This window comes from Pecten maximus, chromosome 13 (genome assembly GCF_902652985.1).
Source record: "Pecten maximus chromosome 13, xPecMax1.1, whole genome shotgun sequence".
In the NCBI taxonomy this organism is placed as follows: Eukaryota; Metazoa; Mollusca; class Bivalvia; order Pectinida; family Pectinidae; genus Pecten; species Pecten maximus.
Window position 1 is genome coordinate 38827502 of NC_047027.1, and position 18622 is coordinate 38846123.

The following is an 18622-nucleotide window of genomic DNA, read 5'->3' on the forward strand; positions in this document are numbered from 1 at the left end:
ATTTAGGAAAATATAAAGCACTTGCAAATAAGCATAGGAAAGATTTGTTATCCGTTTTTAATTAGAATATGTTGATTTGCAGCTTATCAAATTAACGATTTATGAATTGTTATTGTTCTTTAAGACGGCAGCAAGAAATATTTTGAAGAATTAATTAAGATTGGCTGTTTTTGTCCTTTAATGTATTATATTCATGATCATTCTTTATTTCCTCCGGAAGGAGATGTTTGAAAAAGAAAGAAAGAAAGACAAGAAATAATGAACACATTAAGGTGCCTGTGCGGTAAGGAAAATTACAGGAATACATTCCTCCACCGTTTGAATCAGTCACAGTGATTGTCAGTCACTATCTTACACATAGCAATGCATAGCGCGTACAACAAATGGAGCGGACTTCATCAGGAATTGTCTTTGGACCGCGTCGTCTGTGAAGGGGATTCCTGGGGTCGCTCCTAAGAAGCCGAGAGTAAAGGAGATAGTACCCATGCTCTCAATTGACATAAGGACAGTGGTGCCAAATTCAGTCAGAATATCGTTCATAAAGTTTTGTCTGGGAATGGTTGTACACACGGAAAAGAGATGAACTGTAGCGATTTCGAAATTCTGTAAACAGTGTGGACACAGATTACCGACACACTCTGTTGGTAGTGCCAATAGGGAACACAGGGAGTAGACGGTTTGAATGTCTGATGGAGATTCCGTAGCGAGCCACATTATGTATGGGATATATGAGAAATGGATCTTTCCGAAAAATGGCAAGTCTTGATCATTTGCCATACGGAACGTAAAGCTTGAGGACGAAGCTTACTAAACCCTGACTTTGAATGAAATTTTAAATCGGTTGTACTCGACAATAGTGGACGCTGGTCAGCTGACATAACGGCGTGGTAAACCTGAATTTTCGTAGGACCTTATAATGGATTTCACTATACTTTTAAAACTGAAGCTGTGGTGGAAATGTATATGAGCGTAGATATGTCTCTTAGTAAGAAACAAGGTTCTATCTCCGGAACACGTTTACTACACAGGCAAAATGTTTTCATGTCAATTAAACTCAATTTCAGGTCAATTTCAGGTCAATATTTTTAGGTCAAATTGAGAAAAGAGCATTTCAAGAAATATACCTGATTTTGACCTGAAATTGACCTGAATTTTTCTACTTGTGAAATCGACATCAATTTCAGGTCAATGTTTTTTCATGTCAAATTAACCCAAGATATTTTGCCTGTGTATGTCTGGGAAATATCCTGTGGCATGATCAATTGTGGAATTTCTTGCTAGCACAGCAATTCACAAATACAAACGTATAGTAAAAATCTTCTTTAGCAAATAAGATTGTCCCATTGCAATCATTTTTTGAAAAAAAACCAATAGTTTTCTCTGTTGAGTCTGAAAAAGCCAAGCACTCGGCGATATCCGACCTTGTACGGCGTGGTAAACCAAGCATAAGTGTTGAAAAGTGCAATTTTGGAAATGTCATCAACAGTAAGATGAACCCAATGTTCGCATCCATAAAGAATAGACGGTAAGACCAATTCCATGTAAAGATTTGTTTTAACGATTGGGCTTATTGTAGATGAAGAAGGAACTATATCGACGATAGAATGTAAGGTTCTTCTACCTTTCACACATGCGTTCATGACGCGTTCGGTGTTGGTCAATTTGGACAAAATGAGTATACTCAGGTGGGTTTGGGAGTGGGAGCTCCCAAGGATATGTGGACCTAGAGTTCATGTTTAATTCGGATTCCTTGGAATATAGTTACCAATTACCAAATTTTTACACTTCGAATCATCAAACTCAAACTTCCACTTAACGCTGTATTCCTGGAAAATGTTCAACAGGTTTTGAAGCGAACGCGAAGAAGTGCTGACGAAGGTAACTTCATCTGCCATAGTGGATTCCCAGAGTTTACATTATATAGACACCATGTTTACTTTTTCCTAAGCAATCGAGTAGGTTGTCAATAAACGTTTGATAGAGAAAGGTAGATAAAACACCACTTTGCCTTACTCCGGAGTCGACAGGAACCATTGTGACGTCATACCATGCCACGTCACGGCGCTCGAAATATGTTGTACGAGTCGCGAATGGTGTTTAAAAGATGCATGGTTTGTACGTCCGTTTTTCTCCTCGTAAAGGTGTTCAATTGGTAATATTTTGTTGCTAAATCTGACATGACAGAGATTATTTTAAAATTGCAGCCATTGGATTAAACGTCTTGGCGATCTAATCTCGGAGTTCATGTGTGCATGATTACAAATAATGTGCTTCACTTCACATTCCTAACGGTTATAAACGCAAATGACACACAACACCTCAACGTTACTACACGAGGCACTTGCTTAATTCATACTAATTGATCAATTAGTTAAAATTATGTAGAATAATTAAAATACGAAATAACACACAATTCGAAAACCTTTACAGCATAACTATTGGAAGTGGTTTTAAATTATTTTATTCACAGATGAAATGACATTTGTTTTAACATTTTAAATACTATTTTCAAATATGTATTGTCACAAACAGATGTTTTAGTAAACGACAAACGGTGACCTGTCCTCCCCGGCGGTCAATGATGACGTCACATTATACAGCTGACGTATGTATAGTCACGTGCCAAAAGTATTCGGTCACGCAATATCTTGACTATATGTTTCATGTATTTTGACAAATAATTAATTTCTATCACTTCGTTTATCAACGGAATTTATTGAAATTTAACATACCTGTAAAGAATCATTTGCTCATTCCTCTGATAATATTTGCGTAAATTTCTGTAGCTGATTTCAAGAGATATTGCATGTTTAAGCTCTTAAAAATTAGCAATGAAATGATTAAGTAATAATAAAGAACAAAGTGACGTCACATTTCGGGCAATTACGTGCTTATATCTATCTATTTTAGGAAAAGTATGTAAAAACATCAGGTGAATGAGCTATTAATTGTCTACTAGTATATGGAATATCAAGAAAATACATTGAAAAACGAAGTCATAAAAATTTGTTGAAAATTTGTCAAAATGCATAAAATGCATAGTAAAAATATTACGTGACCGAATACTTTTGGCCCGTTAGTGTAACTGATGACGTCATAGTTTAGCGTCACTCGTACACTAGGGTTGGTTGTCCTCACACACAGCCTTGTAGTACATGCTGTCGGAGGCAGGTTTCCAGTGATCTGGGGGAGTATTATAGGCGTATGTCCCTCTGTCTGACCCCTCCCAGTGTGTCTCTGACGTCACGGGCGTATGGCGGGAACCGTCCACCCAAACCCACTGACCATTGATCTTCTCCAGACCAAGCCAGAACTGGTCAGCGTGTCCGGCGGCTGAAATATTGTCGGGGAAGTTTAAATACATATGTATTTATAGATTAACACTTACATTTCAAGGGATGTATCTATTCGTATTAAAAAGAGCTATGTAATCTTGGAAAGTATTTGCGATCAAGCTGCATGTTAATACGGCCGAGATTCCACCCTTTGATCAATATCATATTTGTATGTGTTTATCTTCAGTTATAACTGTTGTTTGGCCCGTCCCATAACTATTGTTACAAATTGTTTATCTGATGTTGAAAATAATGTTTCTATATAATTATCTCCAGTTATACCCACTGCTTGATCAATCCCCTGACTCCTTTTATAAATTGTATATATGCCGATAAAATGAATTTTGCTAAACATTTTCATCAGGCTGGAAGTATAGTTTATGTAAGGGTTTCATTGTTAAAATGATTGGTTGTATGTTCCTACCACCAGTTACGTCTATGGTTTTGTCCATGCCCTAACTTACATATTGTATATATGTTGATAAAACTTATGTTTCTATGTACATACTTATGAGTCGTAAGGCTTCATGTTGAATAAACTGAAACTGGCTTTCTCTATTATAGGTTGTAGTGTTTAACATTGTCAATGTTAGTGTATTCGGTAATAGTATATATTGTACACTGCAAACATTTTAGCGCAAAATCAAATCAAGACAGCTTAGCACCATGACAGATTAGCACTACCACACTGTATATCATATAAAACAATGTTCATCAACTACAATCAACGCAATCATAGTATAGCGGAATGCTTCCAGTATGAACATCGCTAATATAATACCACCGCTAAAATAATACGGCCGCTTAAATAATACCAACCCTAAAATAATACGGCCGCTTAAATAATACCACCGCTAAAGTAACGCCACCGCTAAAATAATACGACCGCTAAAACAATACCACCGCTAAAATAATACCAACGCTAAAGTAACACCACCGCTAAAATAATACCACCGCTAAAATAATACCAACGCTAAAGTAACGCCACCGCTAAAATAATACGACCGCTAAAACAATACGACCGCTAAAATAATACCACCGCTAAAATAATACCAACGCTAAAGTAACACCACCGCTAAAATATGTAGGTTTCGTACACTACTTCAGCAGCCAGAGAGTTACAATACTGTCGACTGTAAGCGGAGGGGAGTATATAGCTGAGGTATTTTTGTCCACAATTACACCAATGCTATTCCTTATCAGTAACATACGAGACGTTTTTTTATCCCCTTTCATTTGATTGACAATGGTTGGGAGTTATTACTTCTAGAATTGCTGTGTGACGTAATCAATATAAACTGTTTTCCCACTGTGTTCAGACTAGTGACGTTCTGTCATGGTAAACTGTACTATATGACGTGATATATCATAGACAAAATAATAAATCGTATTGTCCTGGGATTGTTCCAATGACTTGAGAGTTGTGAGCGATAAAAATATCCTTGGCGAAAAAAGCGTTATAGCACCTTGTAGCTTTCCGTTGAGGAAGAGTTCCTCCTCCTCTGTTTCCAGATGAACCAGATGAAGATTGGCCCTGCCACACCTGGCCTTGGCGTCCGTCACCTTCTCCCCCTGGGTAAAGTGATAGTAACACACTCTATGGATGGGGTCAGCGATTACAGTCTGGGCGTCCGCCATCTTGTTACAGGTCAGAGAAGCTTGAGAGGGAAATATATGTTACCATACCATCACATTGATGTATCAGCTGATATATACACGGTGACATTTAGAACATATGTATGATTAAATTGTAGAAACTGATCAATTACATACTGAATTTCTCCGAATGTAATCCCCCGTATACCTACACCCTGTCTCATATCTATCTCCGAATGTAACCCCCGTATACCTACACCCTGTCTCATATCTATCTCCGAATGTAACCCCCCGTATACCTACACCCTGTCTCATATCTATCTCCGAATGTACCCCCCCCCCCCCCCCCGTATACCTACACCCTGTCTCATATCTATCTCCGAATGTAACCCCCGTGTACCTACACCCTGTCTCATATCTATCTCCGAATGTAACCCCCCCCCCCGTATACCTACACCCTGTCTAATATCTGTCTCCGAATGTAACCCCCTGTATACCTACACCCTGTCTCATATCTATCTCCGAATGTAACCCCCCCCCCCCGTATACCTACACCCTGTCTAATATCTGTCTCCGAATGTAACCCCCCGTATACCTACACCCTGTCTCATATCTCTCTTCGAATGTAACCCCCGTGTACCTACACCCTGTCTCATATCTATCTCCGAATGTAACCCCCCGTATACCTACACCCTGTCTCATATCTATCTCCGAATGTAACCCCCCCCCCCCCCCCCCCCCCCCCCGTATACCTACACCCTGTCTCATATCTATCTCCGAATGTAACCCCCCGTATACCTACACCCTGTCTCATATCTATCTCCGAATGTAACCCCCCGTATACCTACACCCTGTCTCATATCTATCTCCGAATGTAACCCCCCGTATACCTACACCCTGTCTCATATCTATCTCCGAATGTAACCCCCCGTGTATCTACACCCTGTCTCATATCTATCTCCGAATGTAACCCCCGTATACCTACACCCTGTCTCATATCTATCTCCGAATGTAACCCCCCGTATACCTACACCCTGTCTCATATCTATCTCCGAATGTAACCCCCTGTATACCTACACCCTGTCTCATATCTATCTCCGAATGTAACCCCCCCCCCCCCCCCCGTATACCTACACCCTGTCTATAATCTGTCTCCGAATGTAACCCCCCGTGTATCTACACCCTGTCTCATATCTCTCTTCGAATGTAACCCCCGTGTACCTACACCCTGTCTCATATCTATCTCCGAATGTAACCCCCTGTATACCTACACCCTGTCTCATATCTATCTCCGAATGTAACCCCCGTATACCTACACCCTGTCTCATATATCTCTCCGAATGTAACCCCCCGTATACCTACACCCTGTCTCATATCTATCATCCGAATGTAAACCCCCCGTGTATCTACAAACCCTGTCTCATATCTAGCTCCAAATGTAACCACCCCCGTTATAACCTACAAAACCACTGGGGGGGGGGGGGGGGGGGGTGGTGGGGGGGTGGGGGCGTCTAATATCTGTCTCCGAATGTAACCCCCCGTGGATCTACACCCTGTCTCATATCTATCTCCGAATGTAACCCCCGTATACCTACACCTTGTCTCATATCTATCTCCGAATGTAACCCCCCGTATACCTACACCCTGTCTTATATCTATCTCCGAATGTAACCCCCCGTGTACCTACACCCTATCTCATATCTATCTCCGAATGTTACCCCCCCCCCCCCCCCCCGTGTACCTACACCCTGTCTCATATCTATCTCCGAATGTACCCTCCCCCCCCCCCCCGGGTACCTACACCCTGTCTCATATCTATCTCCGAATGTAACCCCTCGTTTGCCCTCTCTAGTAAGGGACATACTTCCACCACAAAAATATCTGGTAGTTGATCGATGTCATTTTCCATAAAGGTCTACTTTGTGTTTTTCATTGATGATCTTCCTTTTTACTGATAATTAAAAGATGATGAAAAATTGAATATAAAAAAACTAAATTATCTTACATGGAACTACGGTTGATGCACTGCTACTTCCGGTTGTAACACCACTTCCGGTTGTTACACCACCTCCGCCTGTGATACCACTTCCGGTTGTAGATGTCCGCGGTGTGTTTGTTACTGTACTGGGATTAGCGGATGGAGGCTGTAGATGACACGCGTTACAAGTCTGTCGACAGTTCACGGCAACAGCATTGGCATAACACTGACTTGTAACCAAGGCACAAAACTCTGCTGATATCGCATCTACACAAGGGATGACGGTTTGTTGTGCTGAGGTTGGGGTAGGGATAGTAGTTTTGGAAGGGAGAGTAGTGAGGGTTGGGAGAGTATCTTTGGTAGGGACATTAGGTTTGGTAGGGACATTAGTTTTGGTAGGGACATTAGTTTTGGTAGGGACATTAGTTTTGATAGGGACCGTACTTCTAGAATTTACAGGATTCACGCTGTGTGCGATAGTTGATGTCTTAACCGTTGCCAGATCGCACGCATTGCATGTGTTAAGACATTTCATTTTGACCGCGTACGATGAACACGACATGAACTGACAAAAGCTTGAATCGGCCGCATCACTACAAGATCCTTGTCCAGACTGCATCAAGAGTCTTTTGTCGATTCTCTCTATCCCATCACCGGATGTCACTGTTATCGCATCTATGGAGCAAATCATACATGTCTTTCGGCACCGTTGTGCAATACTTGGATCGTTACATTGTAGTAGTAAATTTATGCAACTGTCTTCGTCATCGTCTTGGCACACTTCTGACGTCATTTCTGATTGTAAGTAGGCTGTTACGGATGAAGGATGAAGTGATGACGTAGATGGAATATAAGTTGTTTCCGGATTCATTGACACAGACATGTTTTGTGTACTAGTTATCTGCCCTTGATCTGTGTCAGTGGTTACTTCCGGTTTAGTTGTTACAGCGCCGTCTGGTGTACAAAGTCCACACGTCAGTTTACACTTGAGGGCGACACTGTAGCTGTCACACTGATTGGCGAACACACAAAACTCGGCCGACATCTCGTCACAACATGTACCACTACAAGGGGCTATAGGAATAAGAATGGAATAAGAATCAACATTTTGTTGTTTAGAAAATTATTCCTTAATGTTTTTTTTTTTTTTTTTTTTTCAAAATTCATCTTTACAATTTGACAACATAAGAATTTTAACAGCTAATGATGAAAAACACATTTGCTGTCAATTTCTTTCATTAATCAAGAAAACGCGTAACCTTGTTATAAAACCAGAGTGTTACAGAATGTGCATAACATGAGGGTTTATGGAATGCACGACCTTGCGGTTATCAGAAATCCTGATTTACAAATGCCAATGTGCATAAAAAGCACAGAAATCTCTTCCTTCCTTGTAATAGAGTGCATTCATTTGTTAACAGCTATTATCTGAATGTAGTCTGAATATGTATGGTAATATTAAGTTATATAATAAACAATGGGCAAATTCAATCAAAAGGACATACCACTAGATGGCGCCAATGTCAATCCATTAGTTGTAGCAATGGTGCCCCCTGGTGTTACCGTGACATGTGGCACGGTGCCAGGACTGTATGTAAATGGTTTTTGCGTTGTAACTACGAACATAGAATGTATAGCACACTCAGACCTCTTAAGAATGCAAAGATTTAACGAACATTAAAGCAAATATATTACATACATGGCACAGGACATTCTTGGATTTGACCTAGATTTTTAGGACATTCTTGGAGTTGACCTAGATTTACAGGACATTCTTGGAGTTGACCTAGATTTACAGGACATTCTTGGAGTTGACCTAGATTTACAGGATATCCTTGGATTTGACCTAGATTGATAGGACATTCTTGGATTTGACCTAGATTGATAGGACATTCTTGGAGTTGACCTAGATTTACAGGATATTCTTGGATTTGACCTAGATTTACAGGATATTCTTGGATTTGACCTAGATTTACAGGACATTCTTGGATTTGACCTAGATTTACAGGACCTTCTTGGATTTGACCTAGATTTACATGACAAGACGCTTTCTCACCCGGAACACATAGTTTGAACGCATCCAGGGTCTACATGTAAACTGACATTTTGTCGATTAAATGCCCGTGTTTATCGATTTCCATGCTTCGGTTTTCTAACATACGGGTTTTTTTCTTGTTGTGTGAGCTAAGCATCCAAGATGATTGTGAGAAGGAAGAGGTCTTACCGACAGGAATGTCTTTGTCACAGTACCCACACCTCTTCCTACATTTCATGATGATATCAGGATTGTAGCATTGGGTTTGAAGATATTCACAGATCTCATCGTTAAATTCGTCAAAACAGTCTTGTGTCACCGGCGACGCTGTTGTGGATGCTTGTCGTTTTCTCATCATATTGGTGCTAGTTATCTGCCCTTGATCTGTGTCAGTGGTTACTTCCGGTTTATTTGTTACAGCGCCGTCTGGTGTACACAGTCCACACGTCAGTTTACACTTGAGGGCGACACTGTAGCTGTCACACTGATTGGCGAACATACAAAACTCGGCCGACATTTCGTCACAACACGTACCACTACAAGGGGCTAGGAACCACAAAAAAACAATTAAACATATTTTGTTTTAGAATTTGGTTTCAAACGTCGAAATAAATTTGGAACAAAAAAATAAGATGTATTGAAATTAAGAATATTCAGTCAAGATAAGTAATAAATAGTAAATATAAATGATTGATAGTTGTACAATTTCGAGTTAATAAATTGGTATATGGTATGATTCCCCTTAATACCACTAAAAATCTAGCATTGAGTGATGATACACAATTCCGGAACAACCTGGCGAGAAGATACCGTTTCCTTTCCCTATAATTAGTACGACAGTGAGTACTACACACACTTTACAGCCAAGTTATAGGAGAGATCGCACGGAAGGTTTCTAGTCTTAGGTAACATAATCTGAGTGCGGACAAACTTTTAATGAGCTTGGCCCAATATATCATTTGATTTAAACAAATACACCATTTAGTACTTAATTGCTATCTTTCTGAAACTAGTTCACATAGGCTGTTCAACGGAAGTCGTTCATTCAGTTTAGTCCACAATCTAGTCAACTTCAGTGGCATCCTCGGTACTCCAGGAATTACGCTCACTTTCACTTTCTCTACCTCAGAATATGTCGCGGCAAACTTGCAGTTTCACCACCCGTTTGTAGGTGAATGAAAATCACTTGTTTTATCATTTGATGTACACAGAACGAATCGTGAAGTCGCCGTATCCTAACATTTACACTGAACTTTATTGTTACTTCTCTGTAACCTTCATAAGAAATACATCGGCTAACGGGGTGAACGGCCATGTTTTCCGTCCAATCCAATAGCTACATTGGTGCCTTTGATTTTTCATGGGGTACACAGGCAATATTCCTTCACGTGAAATGAATTTCACGTGAAAAGGGCAAAAAAGTGAAATTCACGTGAAATTTTTCACGTGAAATTCACATGAAAAAATTCACGTGAAAAAAATATTCACGTGAATTGAAATTCACATGAAAAAAATCATGTGAAATTCACGTGAAATTCACGTGAAGAAATATTGCCTGTGTATTCCAGACGTCCAGAGAGTGGTACAGTAGCGAAAGCGAACGTAACCCCTGGAGTATCGAGTACATAGGGAAGAGTCCGTCCGTACCACTAGATGGAGCAAATGTTCGTCCGTTGGTTGGTACCACTGGTCCACTGGAAGCCGTTGACGATACACTGATGGCGTCACTGTGACATGCTGTACAGTTCCAGGATTGTATGTAAATGGTTGTGTTGTTGTTGCTGTAAAATAATAGAATAACTTATTCGAAATGAAAGTCACATATCGAAATGAGATATTAACAAATTTGTCAACACGAAGGTTTAATTTGGATGATTATAGAGAGCAATTGAAGAATGAAGAAAATGTGTCAAAATGAACCTATCGATTATTTGTCCTATTTTCTAGTTTTCAAGTTTTAATCTACAAGGAAAGTAGGACAAGGAACATCGTCAGCTTGGTCTCTATTGGAATGAGAGTCCGGATATATTCACGATGATACAAAATGTTCATGTCAATATTGATCAATCACATCTATCGAAACACTGTCAATGTGTTATAAGGTTTTATTAAAACTTTTTTAATTTGGATGACCTTCAAACAAGTCCTCCCTCAGCATTCTCCCGTTTTACTTCTCAGTACATCTACAGTCCAGTCGGACATTACTAGTGATCTTCTCACCATTCCAGACGATAAGCTACCGGAGCTTTTCTTGAAGGGTTCGAGTTATCGAGAGACTCCTTCGATTAAATGGAATATGAATTTCAAGATACGGAGATTGGGTAAAACGAGAAAATGCTCCATTATTTTCACTGTCAGAGTGGTTTAAAGTGTTGTGATCGGCTGTTATATTGTACACAGAAAGACTTATAACAACAGGTACTAGTAGTAAAAGTCAACAGGATGTGAAGAGAGCAACAAACTACTTTAGAATGACCCCTTTGTAGGATCATTGACCATAATGCTTAGATACCTTGATATCCAGACAATATCTCGGATACCTTGATATCCAGACAATATCTCGGATACCTTGATATCCAGACAATATCTCGGATACCTTGATATCCAGACGATATCTCGGATACCTTGATATCCAGACAATATCTCGGATACCTTGATATCCAGACAATATCTCGGATACCTTGATATCCAGACAATATCTCGGATACCTTGATATCAGACAATATCTCGGATACCTTGATATCCAGACAATATCTCGGATACCTTGATATCCAGACAATATCTCGGATACCTTGATATCCAGACAATATCTCGGATACCTTGATATCCTGACAATATCTCTAATACCTTGATATCCAGACAATATCTCGGATAACTTGATATCCAGACAATATCTCGGATACCTTGATATCCAGGACAATATCTCGGATACCTTGATATCCAGACAATATCTCGGATAACTTGATATCCAGACACTATCTCGGATACCTTGATATCCAGACAATATCTCGGATAACTTGATATCCAGACAATATCTCGGATACCTTGATATCCAGGACAATATCTCGGATAACTTGATATCCAGACACTATCTCGGATACCTTGATATCCAGACAATATCTCGGATACCTTGATATCCAGACAATATCTCGGATACCTTGATATCCAGACAATATCTCGGATAACTTGATATCCAGACAATATCTCGGATACCTTGATATCCAGACAATATCTCGGATAACTTGATATCCAGACAATATCTCGGATACCTTGATATCCAGACAATATCTCGGATACCTTGATATCCAGACAATATCTCGGATACCTTGATATCCAGACAATATCTCGGATAACTTGATATCCAGACAATATCTCGGATACCTTGATATCAGGACAATATCTCGGATACCTTGATATCCAGACAATATCTCGAATACCTTGATATCCAGACACTATCTCGGATACATTGATATCCAGACAATATCTCGGATACCTTGATATCCAGACAATATCTCGGATAACTTGATATCCAGACAATATCTCGGATACCTTGATATCCAGACAATATCTCGGATACCTTGATATCCAGACAATATCTCGGATACCTTGATATCCAGACAATATCTCGGATACCTTGATATCCAGACAATATCTCGGATACCTTGATATCCAGACAATATCTCGGATACCTTGATATCCAGACAATATCTCGGATAACTTGATATCCAGACAATATCTCGGATACCTTGATATCCAGACAATATCTCGGATACCTTGATATCCAGACAATATCTCGGATACCTTGATATCCAGACAATATCTCGGATAACTTGATATCCAGACAATATCTCGGATACCTTGATATCCAGACAATATCTCGGATACCTTGATATCCGACAATATCTCGGATAACTTGATATCCAGACAATATCTCGGATAACTTGATATCCAGACACTATCTCGGATAACTTGATATCCAGACAATATCTCGGATACCTTGATATCCAGACAATATCTCGGATAACTTGATATCCAGACAATATCTCGGATACCTTGATATCCAGACAATATCTCGGATACCTTGATATCCAGACAATATCTCGGATACCTTGATATCCAGACAATATCTCGGATAACTTGATATCCAGACAATATCTCGGATAACTTGATATCCAGACAATATCTCGGATACCTTGATATCCAGACAATATCTCGGATAACTTGATATCCAGACAATATCTCGGATACCTTGATATCCGGACAATATCTCTAATACCTTGATATCCAGACACTATCTCGGATACCTTGATATCCAGACAATATCTCGGATACCTTGATATCCAGACAATATCTCGGATAACTTGATATCCAGACAATATCTCGGATACCTTGATATCCAGACAATATATCGGATACCTTGATATCCAGACAATATCTCGGATAACTTGATATCCAGACAATATCTAGGATAACTTGATATCCAGACACTATCTCGGATACCTTGATATCCAGACAATATATCGGATACCTTGATATCCAGACAATATCTCGGATAACTTGATATCCAGACAATATCTAGGATAACTTGATATCCAGACACTAGCTCGGATACCTTGATATCCAGACAGTATCTCGGATACCTTGATATCCAGACAATATCTCGGATACCTTGATATCCAGACAATATCTCGGATACCTTGATATCCAGACACTAGCTCGGATAACTTGATATCCAGACACTATCTCGTGTAATGTTTTGTACAGTTTTGTGATATTTACCAACAGGAATGTCTCTGTCACAGTATCCACATGTCCGTCTACATTTGACGATGATATCGGGATTGTAGCATTGCGACTCGAGGTAGACACATATCTCATCATTAAAGTCGTCCTGGCAGTCAGCTGACATCGGCGTTGTTGCCTCCCTTCTACCATCAGATAATCGTCTGTTTAACTCGGAAACAATGGAGGCTGATCTTCTCCCTGAAATATAAATTAATCTCTACAACTGTGTATCAACTTGTTAATAGTGAGAAATCTAATTTATCATTTATAATAGGTTTTGACTAAGTGTATTATTGTGCTGATTGTCGGTTCAAATGGTACTACAATAAAATAAGGCTGGTAAATACATAAGATATTACCAGAAAACAGTAGAATTATCCGGAGTAACCCATAAAACTGAGTAACCCATAAAACTGTGTAACCCATAATACTGAGTAACCCATAAAACTGTGTAACCCATAAAACTGAGTAACCCATTAAAACTGAGTAACCCATAAAACTGAGTAATCCATAAAACTGAGTAACACATAAAACTGAGTAACCCATAAAACTGAGTAACACACAAAATTGAGTAACCCATTAAAACTGAGTAACCCATTAAAACTGAGTAGCCCATCAAACTGAGTAACCCATAAAACTGTGTAACCCATAAAAGAGAGTAACACATAAAACTGAGTAACACATAAAACTGAGTAACACATAAAACTAAGTAACTCATAAAACTGAGTAACCCATAAAACTGAGTAACCCATAATACTGAGTAACCCATAAAACTGAGTAACCCATTAAAACTGAGTAACCCATTAAAACTGAGTAACCCATAAAACTGAGTAACCCATCAAACTGTGTAACCAATAAAACAGAGTAACACATAAAACTGAGTAACCCATAAAACTGTGTAACCCATAAAACTGAGTAACACATGAAACTGAGTAACCCATAAAACAGAGTAACCCATAAAACTGAGTAATCCATAAAACTGAGTAACCCATTAAAACTGAGTAACCAATAAAACTGAGTAACCCATTAAAACTGAGTAACCAATTAAAACTGAGTAGCCCATAAAACTGAGTAACCCATAAAACTAAGTAACCCGTGAAACTGAGTAACACACAAACCTGAGTAACCCATAAAACTGAGTAATCCATAAAACTGAGTAACCCATAAAACTGTGTAACCCATAATACTGAGTAACCCATAAAACTGAGTAACCCATTAAAACTGAGTAATCCATAAAACAGAGTAACCCATCGACCTGAGTAACCCATAAAACTGAGTAATCCATAAAACAGTGTAACACATAAAACTGAGTAACACATGAAACTAAGTTACCCATAAAACTAAGTAACCCATAAAACTGAGTAACCCATTAAAACTGAGTAATCCATAAAACTGAGTAACACATAAAACTGAGTAACACATGAAACTGATTAACCCATGAAACTGAGTAACACATAAAACTGAGTAACACATGAAACTGATTAACCCATAAAACAGAGTAACAGATAAAACTGAGTAACACATAAAACTGAGTAACACATGAAACTGATTAACCCATAAAACAGAGTAACAGATAAAACTGAGTAACACATAAAACTGAGTAACCCATAAAACTGAGTAACCCATTAAAACTGAGTAACACATGAAACTGAGTAATCCATAAAACTGAGTAACACATGAAACTGATTAACCCATAAAACAGAGTAACAGATAAAACTGAGTAACACATAAAACTGAGTAACCCATAAAACTGAGTAACCCATTAAAACTGAGTAACACATGAAACTGAGTAATCCATAAAACTGAGTAACACATGAAACTGATTAACCCATAAAACAGAGTAACAGATAAAACTGAGTAACACATAAAACTGAGTAACCCATAAAACTGAGTAACCCATTAAAACTGAGTAACACATGAAACTGAGTAATCCATAAAACTGAGTAACACATGAAACTGAGTAGCCCATAAAACTGAGTAACCCATTAAAACTGAGTAACACATGAAACTGAGTAATCCATAAAACTGAGTAACACATGAAACTGAGTAGCCCATAAAACTGAGTAACACATGAAACTGAGTAACACATCAAACTGAGTAACCAATACAACTGAGTAGCCCATAAAACTGAGTAACACATAAAACTGTATAACCCATAAAACTGGGTAACACATGAAACTGAGTAACCCATTAAAACTGAGTAACACATAAAACTGAGTAACCCATTAAAACTGAGTAACACATAAAACTGTATAACCCATAAAACTGAGTAACCCATTAAAACTGAGTAACCCATTAAAATTGAGTAACCCATAAAACTGAGTAACCCATAAAACTGAGTAACCCATTAAAACTGAGTAACACATGAAACTAAGTAACCCATTAAAACTGAGTAACCCATTAAAACTGAGTTACTCATAAAACTGAGTAACCCATAAAACTGAGTAACCCATAAAACAGAGTAACACATGAAACTGAGTAACCCATAAAACTGAGTAACCCATTAAAGCTGAGTAACCCGATGTGAGCGACCCCTTTATATTGTTATACTAGAAAATCCTACACAGTTTAGGACGGGAGCCTTAATGACCTCTCTGTTTGTGATTCTGTATAGTTTTACTGTTCGACAGGTGAAGTCTACAGTACATCGACGTAGTTTTCACTAGTAGAGTAAAACATATCAGTTCATAATAATTAGATAATCGATATCCTTCAAATCAATTACGCCATCCATATGACAACAGATTAGAGATTTGTTTTGGTTTGATACACAGCGACAAGGGTTTACATCACCTCCTTGTGAACAGCCCTGTTCGTCCGAACCATCAGAACAGTCTTCAACCGCGTCACACCTCCAACTGGTGGGTAGACATGACCCGGACTGGCACTGGAACTCGCCCTCACTACATTTGTGACTTTCTGAGGATAAAGCTTCACTTATAATATATAGCACAGATACACTGATATGGTGTCTTATAATGAGTTTTCTCCGCAACATATATAGTTCTAAGGAAATCTAATATTAGAATCAAAGATCGGGAGTACGTCACCCTGATAAGGTATATACCCTTGGGGAGAATACCATTTCATTCATCAGTGACACAACTTAACAACTTAAATCCCTAAAGGTTCGTACATAGTTAACGTTGCAGTACGCTTTCCATTAAGGATTAAGACATTTTAATTTATCTTTCTTACATTTTGTTTTTACTTCACAAACCAAAAGTGTTCTATTTAGCTGTAATGGGAAAGCTCTGGCAATAACTCCACATACTGTTTTAATGGCAAACAATGCGATTACACGATTGTTGTTTGGATGAAAACACATTCCATTTACTTCATTATCTATTTATGTCTAGAAACTTATTTCTATACCAGGCAGTTTTAAGTAACTAGCAACACAAGACTACAGATTCTATAACAAGGGCTAACAAACAACTGAAACGCAAAATAGAAGGAAACAAAACATGGAGAATTCGATATCAATAAGGACAGTATCTCCTGTAGTTTTCTTCAAAATCATCTGAAAAAAATGAGTGGAGATTTTCCGGGCTGTTTGAGCAGTACATTGTCTTTATCATCAAGGGAGAAAAGCGTGTTGCTGCCGAGATATTCGGAACCACAAATCATTACGAGGCTGGAACTTTAGCTTGTGTGTCTAATATTCATTCTGGAATATTTACATTTCCATTGTGTGTTCTCTATATGAAGGTACTAACAAAATTAGCGTTCATTCCTAGGTGAACAATTAACCTGCCGCGTATGAATACATACAGTACATTGTTGACGGTGCCAACGTCAACATTGATAATCTACCTAAGTTTGATTACACCTGAAATAACGTTTTATCAACTTTAAAATTTTTTAATAATTGTAAAATTGAAGACAACATTTCAATATTTTTCTTTCATGATGATTAAAATAATGAATTTGTGTGGAACTATATTTTGTGTACTTGTGTACTTGATTACCTTTCCCGCCAAATTGGAACTATCTGTTACGTTGTTACATCGATCATTGAGCTGTTTCGTCACTACGTATAACGAACGTAGAATACTGTTTCTTATGATTTTTTTTCAAAGATTACGTTGAAAAATAGTTGTTATTTTTTGTTGTTCACTGGTGTATGAACGGCATTTTTTGACAGATATTTCAACATGACGGGCTGACGCGCGTCATTTAAAATATCTGTCAAAAATGCCGTTCATACACCAGTGAACAACAAAAAATAACAATTATTTCTTAATTGAAATATATGACGTCATACCGCATTGAGTTTCGTCACTTCCGTCAGAGCAATCTTTGTCGCCATCACAATGGAAAGTCTCCGGTAAACAGTGTCCATTGCCACACAAAAATCCTTGACACGTCACCGACTCTATAAGACAAAATGTAGAAGATTTTGTAGTTTTCTTGTAATGTTATCAATTCTAATGAGGTTGGTTTTGTACGTCAACAATAAAAAAGTACAACAAATAAACAACATTGACTTGATTACTAATAAATGAGAATACTATACCCGATAAGTGAGGCAACCAAACTTCGTCAACACCACCGACATGTTATAGGTTTACAGAGTTAACTGGTTTTGCTGTGATTGACTCAGTTAAGTTCCGTAAATACATTCACTTTATTTCTTTTTTGATTTTTGAGTATTGGGTTAGTTGTAATTTAGATACACTTTCTCTAAGAGAAACAGCTCTCGGTCGTGATTGCCGACAAAATTGGTGATAACAACACTTATTGGTCCTCAGAACTTCAGAACGTTTAGATAACATTACACATAGTGGAAGTTACGTATACTTTAATTGTTATTGAGTACTAGTCACAGTATCTCTGAAAAAAACAACTTGTTCTCCTGTTCTGGTCCACTAAAATGAACAATTAGCTCAG

At 38.4% G+C, this 18622-nt stretch overlaps 1 protein-coding gene across 1 annotated transcript; it reads right to left on the reverse strand.

Annotated features, from left to right (window-relative positions):
• Window positions 1-2443: 2443 nt before the first annotated feature.
• Window positions 2444-16666, reverse strand: LOC117341202. The gene is made up of 8 exons (XM_033903064.1): window positions 16523-16666; window positions 13724-13927; window positions 10592-10725; window positions 9134-9490; window positions 8415-8525; window positions 6937-7983; window positions 4802-4993; window positions 2444-3333 (listed from the first exon to the last, which is right to left on the reverse strand). Exons 4-8 carry the CDS (start codon window positions 9459-9461, stop codon window positions 3119-3121), a joined length of 1893 nt encoding a protein of 630 aa, XP_033758955.1. The 5' UTR covers window positions 9462-9490; window positions 10592-10725; window positions 13724-13927; window positions 16523-16666; the 3' UTR covers window positions 2444-3118.
• Window positions 16667-18622: the final 1956 nt, after the last annotated feature.